General features: G+C 65.7%; 1 protein-coding gene across 1 annotated transcript; it reads left to right on the top strand.

Annotated features, from left to right (window-relative positions):
* The first annotated feature begins 5,516 nt into the window (after nucleotides 1-5,516).
* Nucleotides 5,517-10,284, top strand: IRX4 (iroquois homeobox 4). Its single transcript, XM_072751502.1, has 5 exons — nucleotides 5,517-5,603; nucleotides 6,153-6,404; nucleotides 7,048-7,160; nucleotides 8,091-8,419; nucleotides 8,885-10,284. The coding sequence occupies exons 1-5, from the start codon at nucleotides 5,559-5,561 to the stop codon at nucleotides 9,706-9,708; spliced, it is 1,563 nt and encodes a 520-aa protein (XP_072607603.1). The 5' UTR covers nucleotides 5,517-5,558; the 3' UTR covers nucleotides 9,709-10,284.
* Nucleotides 10,285-11,229: the final 945 nt, after the last annotated feature.

Below are 11,229 nucleotides of genomic sequence, written 5' to 3'. Positions count from 1 at the left end.
ACCAGAGCTGTGTCCTTCCCAGAGACCAGCAGAAGCTCTGGACTCAGCTCAGGGCCAGGAAGCCGGGGACTGCTGGCTCTCCTCTTTCTGCTCTGCAGAGGAAACGGAAGTGTGCCAGAGGACTGGAGACAAACACCAACCCCCTACCCCCTCACCCCTCTACCCCTGAACCCCCACCCCTGCGCTGCTGGGGCAGCAGGAACATGTGCAGGCCTTCCCACTGCTACAGAGAGCTTTCAAGAAAAAGAAGGGGGGTGGATGGTAATAACTTTTTTAGACATTATCCAATCAACACATCTTCAATGTCACTACAAGGCCACAGGCTGTGAAGAGAACTTCATGGTTCTGAATGGATGGGGGAGGGGGTCAGGGCCAGAAGCGCCCCCCTGAGGGACCTGGGACCTGCCTACCCAGGATGACTTCCATCCTGGACTCAGGATGCAGAAGCCACAGGCTATTCAGGGGGAGGTGTGTCCCCAGGCCAGAGGCCCAGCCCAGGAGCGCTCTGGACTGCCCTGAGAAAGCTCCCAGGTCAGGCCCCCACCAGGGGAAGGCCACAGGCCTGCTGGCCCCCAAGCACTTTCAGTTACCCGGGAACACCCACCTCCAGCCACCCAAGCCCTAGCACCCTCACCAAGTCAACCGCTGCTGCCCAAGCAGCTGGAGCGGGCAGGGGCCGGTGTGGACGGCAGCCAGTGAAGCAGCCTCCCTTAGGGTGAAGGGGCCATACAGGGGGCGGGCAGCGCAGGCCAGAGAGCCGAGGGCGGGAGCCTGGCGGCCTAGCCTCCTGCCCAGCCGCCCCTCAGCCAGCTGTCCCGAGCGGGGTCCCCACGGCCAGGGGGGACTCCGGAGACCTGGGGCCGGCGGCTCCCTCTGGCCCAAGCCGCCAGGGTTCGGCCGGATGAGGGCTGCGAGCCTCCCCGCGGCCTTGCGGCCGGGCTGCCTCCCTGCGCAGGGCGCCCCGCCCCCCCCCCAGGGCGCCCCTCGGCGCGGCTCAGGCCCCCACGCACCCCGCGCGCGGGCCGGGCGGAGGGAAAGTTGGCAAGCGCGGCGCCCGCGGGGGAAAGCGTTAATGGGCGGCCGGGTGGGAGCAGTGCGCTCGCTCGCCCACGTCACGCCGGTGCGGGCTCGGCTGACGACCGCGGCGCCTGGGGACGCCGGCGCGCTCCGCTCGCCAGGTGCTCCGCCTGGAAATGTCTCCATTAGTTGTCGCCGGCTCCCCGCCCGAGCGCGCGCGCCGAGCGGCCGCGCAGAGCCCTCGCGGGCGGCCGGTAGTGGCCGGGCGCCACCGCAGGTAGGCGAGGTCCCCGCGCCCGCCCCCGCCCCGGGGCTCCGAGACCCCTCCCCCCTCCCGGGGAGGCGGAGGCTCGGCGCGGCCGCCGAGGGGCGCGGGCGGCGGCGACTGCGGCGACTCCCCGGTGCGTCCCGGGCTGCGCGCTGCTCCCCGCGGCCCCGGCGCCCCAGCGGCGCGGGCGGGCGCGTCCCCAGCGCAGGTAGGGAGTGGGCTCGGCCGCACAAACTTTGCCAGGATCGCTCCGCGCCGGAGGGCACAAAGTTTGCTGCCAGCCGCTGGGGTCTCCCGAGGCCGGGGCGTTCGCCGCAAGTTGCGGAGACGGGGTGTGGGGGCGGCGCGGGGCGCGGGGGCCGACGCGGGGCAGCCGGGCCTGATCCCGGACGCCCCGGCTGCGCGCCTTTCCCGCTCCGGCAGCGCCCTGCGGGCGAGCGGCGGGGGCGCAGCGGGAGAGCTGGAGCGAGCCGACCTGGGATGGAGGCGTTTCGGGAGCAGGATTCAACGCGCTGGCCTGCAGCTCGCCCGCCTGACTTCGCGGAGACCCGGAGGACCGGCCCCGAAGGAGTGACCTGCCGACCTCGGGCCGGCTGGCGAGCGGCGCGCCGCGGATATCCAGAGCGCCTTTGGGCCCCACACCCCGCCCCGGGTGTCCGCGAGCGGTGGGCGGGCACAGGCGCCCCGAGGGCTGGCCCCATGCCTCGGCGGCGGCGGCGGCGGCGGAGGCCCTAGCCTGGCCTGCGCGCTCTAGCCTCCGCCCTCTGCCTGGGGTCAACTTGGCTGGGCTGGAGAGAGCCCCTGGCGGCTCTTGGTGCGGAGAACCAGGTGGCCCCGGGGGTCGACTGGGGGAACCGGCCTGGCCCCAGCCGGTCTCCGGGGCGGGGGAAGAATGTCAGGGCGCGGCCTGTCTCCCAGAGGCCTCTCCTCGGCCTACAGCACCTTTGGGCAAAAAGGGCGACCCACAGGCCTCTCACATTCGGCGCTAACCATCCTCAGCCCCCTGGCCCTGGGCTCCTTTAGTACAACAGGCCAGTGGGGGCACTTAACGGAAGCTGAGCTGCTGCCCTGTCCGTGGGAAGCCTCTCCTGGGTGTATTTAGAACCGAGGGTCCCTCGAGGGATGTGGGTTCAGTACGCCCGTGTATGCAGGCGCATTGAGCTGGTGATACCGGAGATGCTGACACTCCTGCTGTATCCTCTCTTGGAGGGAAACCCGGTGCTCAGCTCAAGGCTCAGCCTTTCAGGAAAGGGCACTCGAATATTATTCTGGTGTCTTCTACAGGGCCAAGATAACCCAGAAAGTATCCCGGTTCCAGGAGGCCTGCCTCAGCCAGGGCGCAGGCTGTCAGCGAGATTTCCCGGGTGTGCTCCAGATTGGAGACAGGCCTGACTAACCCCGAATCCGGGATTAGATAGCAGGGCCTGGGTGAGCGGTGGCAAGGTCGCTAGGCTCCTCCGGCAGCAGAGCCTCCCCAAGCAGGGTAGCCATACAGGCCGCCCTGTCGCAGGCCTGGGGCGGCACGAAGCGGAGGATCAGTGTGCAATGGCCTTGGGAAGTCTCCGGTGAGCTTGATTTCTGGATTAGAAGGAAAGGTTCCCCGGGAGAACCGGGCTAGGCAGGTGGGGACTGAGAGCGTCTATTGAGGCACTCAGGCTGAAAAGGAAAACCTGGCAGTGATGGTCAAAAGAAGCCCCTGACACCCCTCCCCCAGGGGCCCCCACGGCCGGGCTGTGCCGGAAGGTGGGCACCTCTGCTCAGAAGATAAACGATGATGTGTGTGTTCAGGGGGCGCCGTTCCCCTCCAGCTGTGGCCCGGGTAAGGAACCGGCCTGGGCGCGCTGCTCTGCGAACTAGAGCCTCGGGCCCTGGGACCTGGGCGCTGGCTGTCGTCCCCCGCGGGCCCGGGTGCTCACAGTCGCCGGGGGGTTGGGCCCTGGGAAGTTGGCGAGGAAAAGGTGCTGAATGCACCTTCTATCCTGATTACTGCTCCTTGGGCCCTGGGCCACCCTGGGCTCCTGCCCCTCCCTCGCTCGGGCCTCATTACCGGGAGAGAGCGAGCTGTTTGTAAACAATAAATAATGGAAAGTAGGAGGATGTTCAGAAAAGCCTCAGCAGAAGCGGGAAAGCTGGAAGGAGTTGGGAGGAGGGGGTGGGGGAGGGGCGGAGCAGAGGAGGAAGAAGGAGAGAGATGGAGAGATTCATTTCTGCCCAGAAGCCCCGGTGGCTAGTTTCTTATTATTTACAGGAGGTGATATTAGCAATTCAGGTGAGAAAGAAATAAACACGGCTGCCACGAGATCAATACAGAATTCAGAAACAATTATTAATGTCATTTGACTCGTGTTCTTTATATATCTCTCCCGGCTACAGACGCTTAAACTGTCTGAATAATTTGCATGGAGCGGCTATTCATTATTTCCGATGATTTTCCTTCGCAAGCAGCTCGGACGTGGCCGGCTGTGGTTCAACGCGATCGGAGAGCTCGTATTTTCATCTGTAAATTAAAGCAATTACGCAGCAGATATCTTATGATGCGTACTGTGGTCTCCAGATAGTCATCAATCACCTTCAACCGAGCTGTCAGAGCGGGCAGATTTCGTTTCTGGGAGGCAGGTTTGCAGCTGGGGAGAGGGCGAGAACGTCATCATTAATTAGAGGGTGACCCTGGGGCGATTCACAGGTCTGAACCCAGGAATCTTTCCGAGCAAGTCTGCACAGCGCCGCCGCGCACAGTTCCCCTCCCGGCCGCGCGGGAGGCCGAGCGGGGCGAGCGTGCGGCAGGGGCGAGCCCGGGTCCCCGCAGGGCGGCGGCACAAAAGGCGGAGAGCGAGTTCGGGGTGCCCAGGCGCCCCTCCGCCGCCTGCGCGCTCGCCTCCGTTGGGGATTCGGGCAAGGTCCCAGGACCCAGCCTGAATGGGGAAGTCCCGGGGTGGGCACTCTCGGCCGTCTCCCCAGACTGCTCCGTGCGCCCCGGGCGCTGAGCTCTGCGACACGGGCGGGGAAGGGCGTCCCGGCGCTCCGTCCCCGGCACCTAACCCTGAGGCTCGCCCGGAGCAGCCAGCGGAGCGGGAGGGGCCCCGGAGCGGAGGCGGGAAACCTCTCCCGAGCGCGCGGGGACGTCTGGCAGTCCCGGGTTTAGCCGCGAGGGGCAGGGGAGGCTGAGGGCGGGCGGCCCGCGGAAGGGGGTGGAAGAGGAAAGGGAGGGTCGCTCGCCGCGCAGGAACGCGCGGGACCGGAGGTGGGACGGAGGAGGGGGCGTTCCCCGGGGACGCGGTGGCGGAGAGTCGCCAAGCCCCGCCGCACTTGGGCCACCGAGCCCCGGAGTGGATGGCTCCGGGAAGGGCCTCGGGACCCACACACCCGAGGGCCTCCTGACCTCCGGACGCGGACGCTTGCAGCCGCTTTGGGTTCTGGAGCTCCGGCCCGGAGCTGGGTTCGAACCGGCGGGCGGCGGCGCGGCCACCGAGCTAAACAATAGTGCGAGCGGCGCGCCGGCCGCGGAGCTGCCTCCCGGCCCCCGGGGCGGCGCGCGGGGGCCGGGCGGAGGCCGGGCGGGGGCCGGGCGGTGGCCGCCTGCGCAGCACAGCGCCGGGCTAATTTTAACTGTTGATTACATCTTCACGGAGACTCGCTCGTGTGTCCCTTCACATGTCTCATTTGTAATTGAGACTAATGATTACAGTGGGGCGGGAAGGAGCAGGTGCTCATTAATTAATCTCTAATTAAAAGTGCTTCCCGTTCTCGGTGACTAAGGAGAAGCGGCCTTCGCCGGGGCGGTGGTGACTCCACGGATGGGGTTCGCCGGTTAGCGCCGTTGCCCCTGCGCCCCGCGCGGCTCCCGGCCCGTCCCCGCCCCGCGCGGCCGCCAGTGACCCGCGCGTCTGCGGCCCGGCCCGGTGCGCCGCGTGGGCTGACGTCAGCGCCCCCGCCGCTTGAGGCCACGCACATCTGACTTGACGGGTTCGCGCAACTCGGTTTTTTTTTCCTTTTTTGCAAAATATGTATTTGTGTCGCCGCTGCGAGGCCGGTTGGTCCCAGAGCCCCCTCGAGGCTCGGGAATGTGAAGCCAACAGGCTCGCTGCGGCCGCCGCCGCCCACTTTCCTGCCGGGTTAGAAAAGTTTGCGGGGCGCGTGGATGGAGTAACCCGCTCTTCTGCTTCGCCCTCCCAGCGCCTAGGAGCCGGCGGCCCCGGAGCAGCGGCCGTGCCGCGCCGCCCCCCGCGGCGCAGGACCTCGCCGGCCCCGCCCGCCGGCCCCGGCCGCGCCCGCCATGTCCTACCCGCAGTTTGGATACCCGTATTCCTCCGCACCCCAGGTAAGGGGCCTTGCGCGGGTGCGGGGCACGCGGCGGGGCGCGCGGGCGGGCGGGGCGGCCACGCGGCGTCGCTCCCCCGGGAGCCGGGCCTGTGCCGCGCGCGCCTCGCACCCAGCCCGGCGGAGCGCAGGGGCGCTGAGACCGCCGGACGTGCGCGGGGACGTGACCCCCCTGTCTGGGGATCAGCCCATTTCTCCCGCTTTGCTTGACCCCCACTCCCACCCCCACCCGCACCCCACCCCGGGTCCGTGGCTTCGCCCCAGAGGAGCCCAGGGACTCAAGACAGACGTGACACAGGAGGGCGTGCGCGGCCTGGGAACCCCCCCAACAGGGACGGACCCCCGGGGAGGGTGTGCACTCGGGGCCTGGACGGCGGGGCCCCAAGAGGCTGGAGGAAGCAGCCGGGCAGAGCGGGCTCCCGGCGGGAAGGAGCGCGCGCGCCGCAGGCAATGGGGCGCCCTCCTGGGCCGGGAGCAGGGCAGGTGGAGGCCTCGAGCCCCAGCCCAGCCGCGCGCGCCCGCCCTTCCTCGCGGCCCGTCTCCCCTCCAGTTCCTGATGACCACCAACTCCCTGAGCACGTGCTGCGAGTCGGGTGGCCGCACGCTGGCCGAGTCGGGGCCCGCCGCGTCGGCCCAGGCGCCCGTCTACTGCCCGGTCTACGAGAGCCGGCTGCTGGCCACCGCGCGCCACGAGCTCAACTCTGCCGCGGCGCTGGGCGTGTATGGGGGCCCCTACGCGGGCTCGCAGGGCTACGGCAACTACGTGACCTACGGCTCCGAGGCCTCCGCCTTCTACTCGCTGGTAAGGGGAGGGGGATGATCTGAGACCTTCCCGCCACGCCACGCCCCTGCCCCGGATTCGCCAAGCCCACTCCCTGAACTCTGGAGTCAGGGGCGCCGGTGCCCTGGACCCCAGGTTGCAGGGGTGGGAGAAGCACCCCTTCGCTGCTGCTTCACCTGTACACCTCCTCGCCTGGCTGCTCAGAACCCCGCCAGGCCCCCGGGCGGGGAACCCCCCAAGCCTGACCACAGCACCTTGGCCCAGGGCAGCCCCTGCTCCCCATTTCCACAACCCCTATCCTCACTCCTCTGGGTCTCTCTCTCCTCCCAACCCCCACCACTCAACCCCTTTCGACCTCCCTTTTGCTCCACCTCTCCCTCTCTCCCAGCCGTCCGCTCACCCTCCTCTCCTCTGCTGTCGTCCTAGCCCCCTACCCTCTTCTCTGCCCCTTTATTCCTCTAATCTCATTCTCACCCCTCCTCCCCATTCCCCCTACCCCAACGCTCCCTGGGCCCTAGAGAGAGTCGGGAACGGTCGGGGTGGCTGGTGAGGCTGCCCAGGGTATGTGCCGAGCGTTCAGGAGCAGAGGGATGTGGGGGAGGGGGCGGGGTCGAGCTGGGTCGCCTCCAGGAAGCTTCGACCCCAGGCTCCTGGGATCCTACAGAACGGCTTCGACTCCAAGGATGGGCCTGGATCTGCGCATGCGGGCCTGGCGCCTGCCGCGGCCGCTGCCTACTACCCCTACGAGCCGGCGCTGGGCCAGTATCCCTACGACAGGTGAGGGACAGAAGTCCTCGCATGCCCTGCATGGGCCGCAGGGCTCCATCAGCCGTCAGAATCACCCACACACACCAGCCCCACCACCTCCACACCCCCTAGAAAAAGTTGGGAGGTAGGAGGAGGGACATTTTTCTGGTCCAGCTCCTGATGACCTTGGGTTAGTTCAGCCCCACCTCCTAGGCAAGCCGTGCTCCACAGGGGTAAAGTGCATCCCCACCACCTGCACCCCCAGCCCACTGTCTGGACTCCCAAAGCCCTTCCTGTGATGTGGTTTCCCTGAGCAGGCAGGTCTTATTGCCCAGGCTTCGGACACCTGCCCCAACCCAAGATGCGCAGCCCATGTGGGTGTGTGGGAGCCCCATCCACCTTCCCCTGTGGTGAGAACTGGAAGGGGGAGTCCAGTGGGACCCACTCAAAGACAGCATGGCCCACCTTGGGGAGAGGAGGGAACAATTAGGAACTAACTGCAGAAAGTCCACCATAGGCTATCTGGGCATTTTCTTTCTGTGGGCACTAATGACCGCTTCTGCCCATGGGTGTTATACAGTTAGTTGGTCTCACACTTCTACGATGTGCTTTCCTGGTCTGGGGATCAGAAGGGTAGGAGAGACACCTCATAAAGGAACCCAAAGAAGTAGATGTCTAGGTAGTGACAATGACAGAGACCTGGCCAGGCTTTGAGCCCCCACTCCACTCCTGACCACTCTGGCTGGGAAAGAGCCAGGCTCCCTTTAAGTTTAATCAAACATAAGCATCTTCACTTTCTGGGGCCACAGAAAGCAGTGCATGGGCAGTGGCAAAGGGCAGGGCCTGGGTCCCGCCCAGGTCTTAACCCATGATGAGGCCTGAAAGCCTGCATGGGCCTTGCTCTGGCCGCCGGCACCACAAGGGCCTCGGCCGGCGCCCCATTGCCCAGCCTGTCCCCAGGTACGGGACCATGGACAGCGGGACGCGGCGGAAGAATGCCACGCGCGAGACCACCAGCACGCTCAAGGCCTGGTTGCAGGAGCACCGCAAGAACCCCTACCCCACCAAGGGCGAGAAGATCATGCTGGCCATCATCACCAAGATGACCCTCACGCAGGTGTCCACCTGGTTCGCCAATGCGCGCCGGCGCCTCAAGAAAGAGAATAAGATGACATGGCCGCCAAGGAACAAATGTGCAGACGAGAAGCGACCCTATGCAGAGGGCGAGGAGGAAGAAGGGGTGGAGGAGGAAACCAGGGAGGAGCCCCTCAAGAGCACCAAGAATGAAGGTGGGTGGGAGCTTGGCGATGCCAGGGCTGGGCACTGAGGTCAGGACTCCCTGTGCCTTCTTTGGGGTGCTAAGACCTCTAAAGACACTGAATCTGGGGTAGTTAAAGCAAACTGTGAGGGTTTGGGCAGCAAATGAATGAGGTGGCCCGGAGAGGCCCTGAGCCCAGGGGGCCTTGCAGTTGGAACTGGGAACAGGCTTCAAGAAGCCCAAAAGGGGCATCTACAACCTGAGACACGCCCACCCTGAATCTGAGGAGGGACTCCCTGAGTCTCCCGTGTACCCTCCTGGGGGATAGGGAGGGAGCATCTGGAGCAGGTGGGAGGTACAAGGAAGGGCTGTGGTGCTTTTCCTAGCTCCAGGGTCTGCCCCATAACCAGGGGCACAGAGCTAGGAAGGACCAGTGGGGTTCTGCTACACACATTTCCTCTCTTCCTGCACTGGCCCCTCCCTCTATCCTGTGCAGAGTCCCTGGGCAAAGAGGAGAAGGATCTAGAGCTCACCGACTTGGAGGACTTCGACCCGCTGGAGGGGGAGCCCCATGAGTGCGAGCTGAAGCCGCCCTTCCAGCCCCTGGAAGGCGGTCTGGAGCGCATCCCTGCGGCGCCCGATGGTCCAACCGCCCCGGGGAAGGAGGCCTCGGGCACCCTGCGGATGCCCCTGGCCGCCGGTGGCGGGACCGCCCTGGACCAGGACATGGAGAGAGCCAGGAGCTGCCTCCGGACCACAGCGGCTGGGCCAGAGCAGCAGCCCGGCGCAGGGGGCGGCTCGCAGGCTTGTGAGGCCAAACTGGGCTTTGCACAGGCTGGGGCCCCGGCGGGCCTGGAGGCCAAGCCGCGCATCTGGTCCCTGGCACACACTGCTACTGCGGCCGCCACTGCCCTGAGCCAGACTGAGTTTCCATCCTGCATGCTCAAGCGTCAAGGCGCTGCGGCCCCTGCGGCCACTTCCTTGGCTCCTGCTTCATCCTCGCCTGCGGCCCCGGCCCCTACTGGTGCCCTGGACAGGCACCAGGACTCCCCGGTAACCAGTCTCAGAAACTGGGTGGATGGGGTCTTTCACGACCCCATTCTCAGGCATAGCACTTTGAACCAGGCCTGGGCCACCGCCAAGGGCGCCCTCCTGGACCCAGGGCCGCTGGGACGCTCGCTGGGGGCAGGCGCCAACGTGTTGACGACACCCTTGGCGCGCACTTTCCCTCCTGCTGCACCCCATGATGCACCGGCCTCAGGTGCAGCCAAGGAGCTGCTGGCCCTCCCGAAGGCCGGAGGCAAGCCCTTCTGCGCCTAGCTCGCCCCTGCCCCTGAGCAGAGGAGGAGGAGCCCATGCTGGGGCTGCAGGCCTGTGGGTCGCAGACTCTTTTTCTACCAAGTTTCCAAAGCAGGACGAGAGCGTGGCAAAGTTCAGGCAGCCAAGCCGATGTAGAGGGAGGAGCTGAACTCGGCCTCTCCAGGCTACACACCAGCCGCCTGAGCTGTCTTGCCAGGTCCACCGACCCCACCTGGACATGCACTAGTTCAGGCCATTTCCAAACTCCGAGACCCATGGATAGGTCTGCTCACAGAGCAGAAGGGAGCCACCCTAAGCATAAAGTTTACGTCTGAAAGTTTACATGGAGAAGACATTTCCGTTCTGAGGCTTTGTTTTGCTGTCTCCTTTCGGGTTCGAGGCATGCCAGCGTTCCTCCCGGAAGACTCCTCAGCCTGGGGACCTGATCTCATCCTCCGCACATTTGCCAACAGCACTCCACCTCGTTCACACTATTGCACACTCTTAACTCGATAAAATTATGTTTTTTTTAAAAATGTATGTTCACACCAATAATTGCCTGCTTCAGAGGCTAATATAACAAAACCAATAAACCGAGTGATGGTGTTTGCATTGCAACATGAACACGTTTCCAGCCCGGGATTGGAGGTCTCTGCGGGAGGAAAGGTGCTAATCCCCAAGGGAGTGAGCAGGAGCAGGGTCCTTGGCCCAGAGTCCCGCGGAAGTAGCTGCAGAGCCCCAGATGCTCTATAAAGCTGTTTTTCAAAAGAAGAGTTACAGTATATTCCAGGTTCTTGAACACGAGTGGAATTGGATGAGAGGCTGGGGACTGTTAAACTCTCCCCCATTATACCAAACTCCAAATTTTGAGAAAATGGGAGTTCCTCTTGCTAGATTAGAATAACTTTTAAACTTTCTGAATTCCCAGGCACTGTGTTGAGGGGAGAGCGAGGAGGGAGGCCATCCGTGCCCTGAGGCCCTTCTTCGGCGACCTCCCTCCAAGGACCCGCAGCCGCGACCCGAGCGTCCGCCCAGAGCCCTAGGCCGCGCCTTGAAGGGTGGGGGGGTGAGGGGTGGGGCTGGGGGGCGGGAAGCGTTTAGGATGCCGCAGGGATGGGGCGGGGCTGGGAGTCTAGGCCTGGGTGGGGGCAGGGGAGGGAGGGTGGCCGGCGGCTTGCCCCGCCTCGCCGAGCTCCAGCGCGCTCCAAGCCCCCGCGCTTGCTGCTAAACCCCGGCCCCCAGCCCCACCCCTGGAGCGGAGCCCGCGGACGGCCCGCATCTCCGAGGTGCAGGAAGGTCGCAGTTCCCTGGCTGCCGAGGACTCCGCGCCCGCGGGCGCCTGGCCCCAAGCACGGGGCCCACTCGGACTCGCCCCCGCCTGCGAGCGCTCGGCCTGAGGCCCCACTGGGCCGCCTTACAGCCCCAGGTGTCCCGAGGGAGGACGGGCCGCCTACGCCAAGGACCTGCACGGGGCAGCGGCGGGGGCAGCGCGGCCGGAGCGCGGGTCGCCTCGCGGACGGGCGGGCGGCCTTGGAGGGACGC

The sequence above is a fragment of the Vulpes vulpes genome, chromosome 3 (genome assembly GCF_048418805.1).
Source record: "Vulpes vulpes isolate BD-2025 chromosome 3, VulVul3, whole genome shotgun sequence".
Classification (NCBI taxonomy): domain Eukaryota; kingdom Metazoa; phylum Chordata; class Mammalia; order Carnivora; family Canidae; genus Vulpes; species Vulpes vulpes.
This window is presented reverse-complemented; position numbering and strand designations above follow the sequence as displayed.

Excerpts from the sequence above, each read along its gene's own strand:
- IRX4 (XM_072751502.1), top strand. The coding sequence starts at position 5,559 with ATGTCCTACCCGCAGTTTGGATACCCGTATTCCTCCGCACCCCAG. Across the intron at positions 6,405-7,047 it reads CCTCCGCCTTCTACTCGCTG|AACGGCTTCGACTCCAAGGA; the intron begins GTAAGGGGAGGG and ends GGGATCCTACAG. Across the intron at positions 8,420-8,884 it reads CAAGAGCACCAAGAATGAAG|AGTCCCTGGGCAAAGAGGAG; the intron begins GTGGGTGGGAGC and ends TATCCTGTGCAG.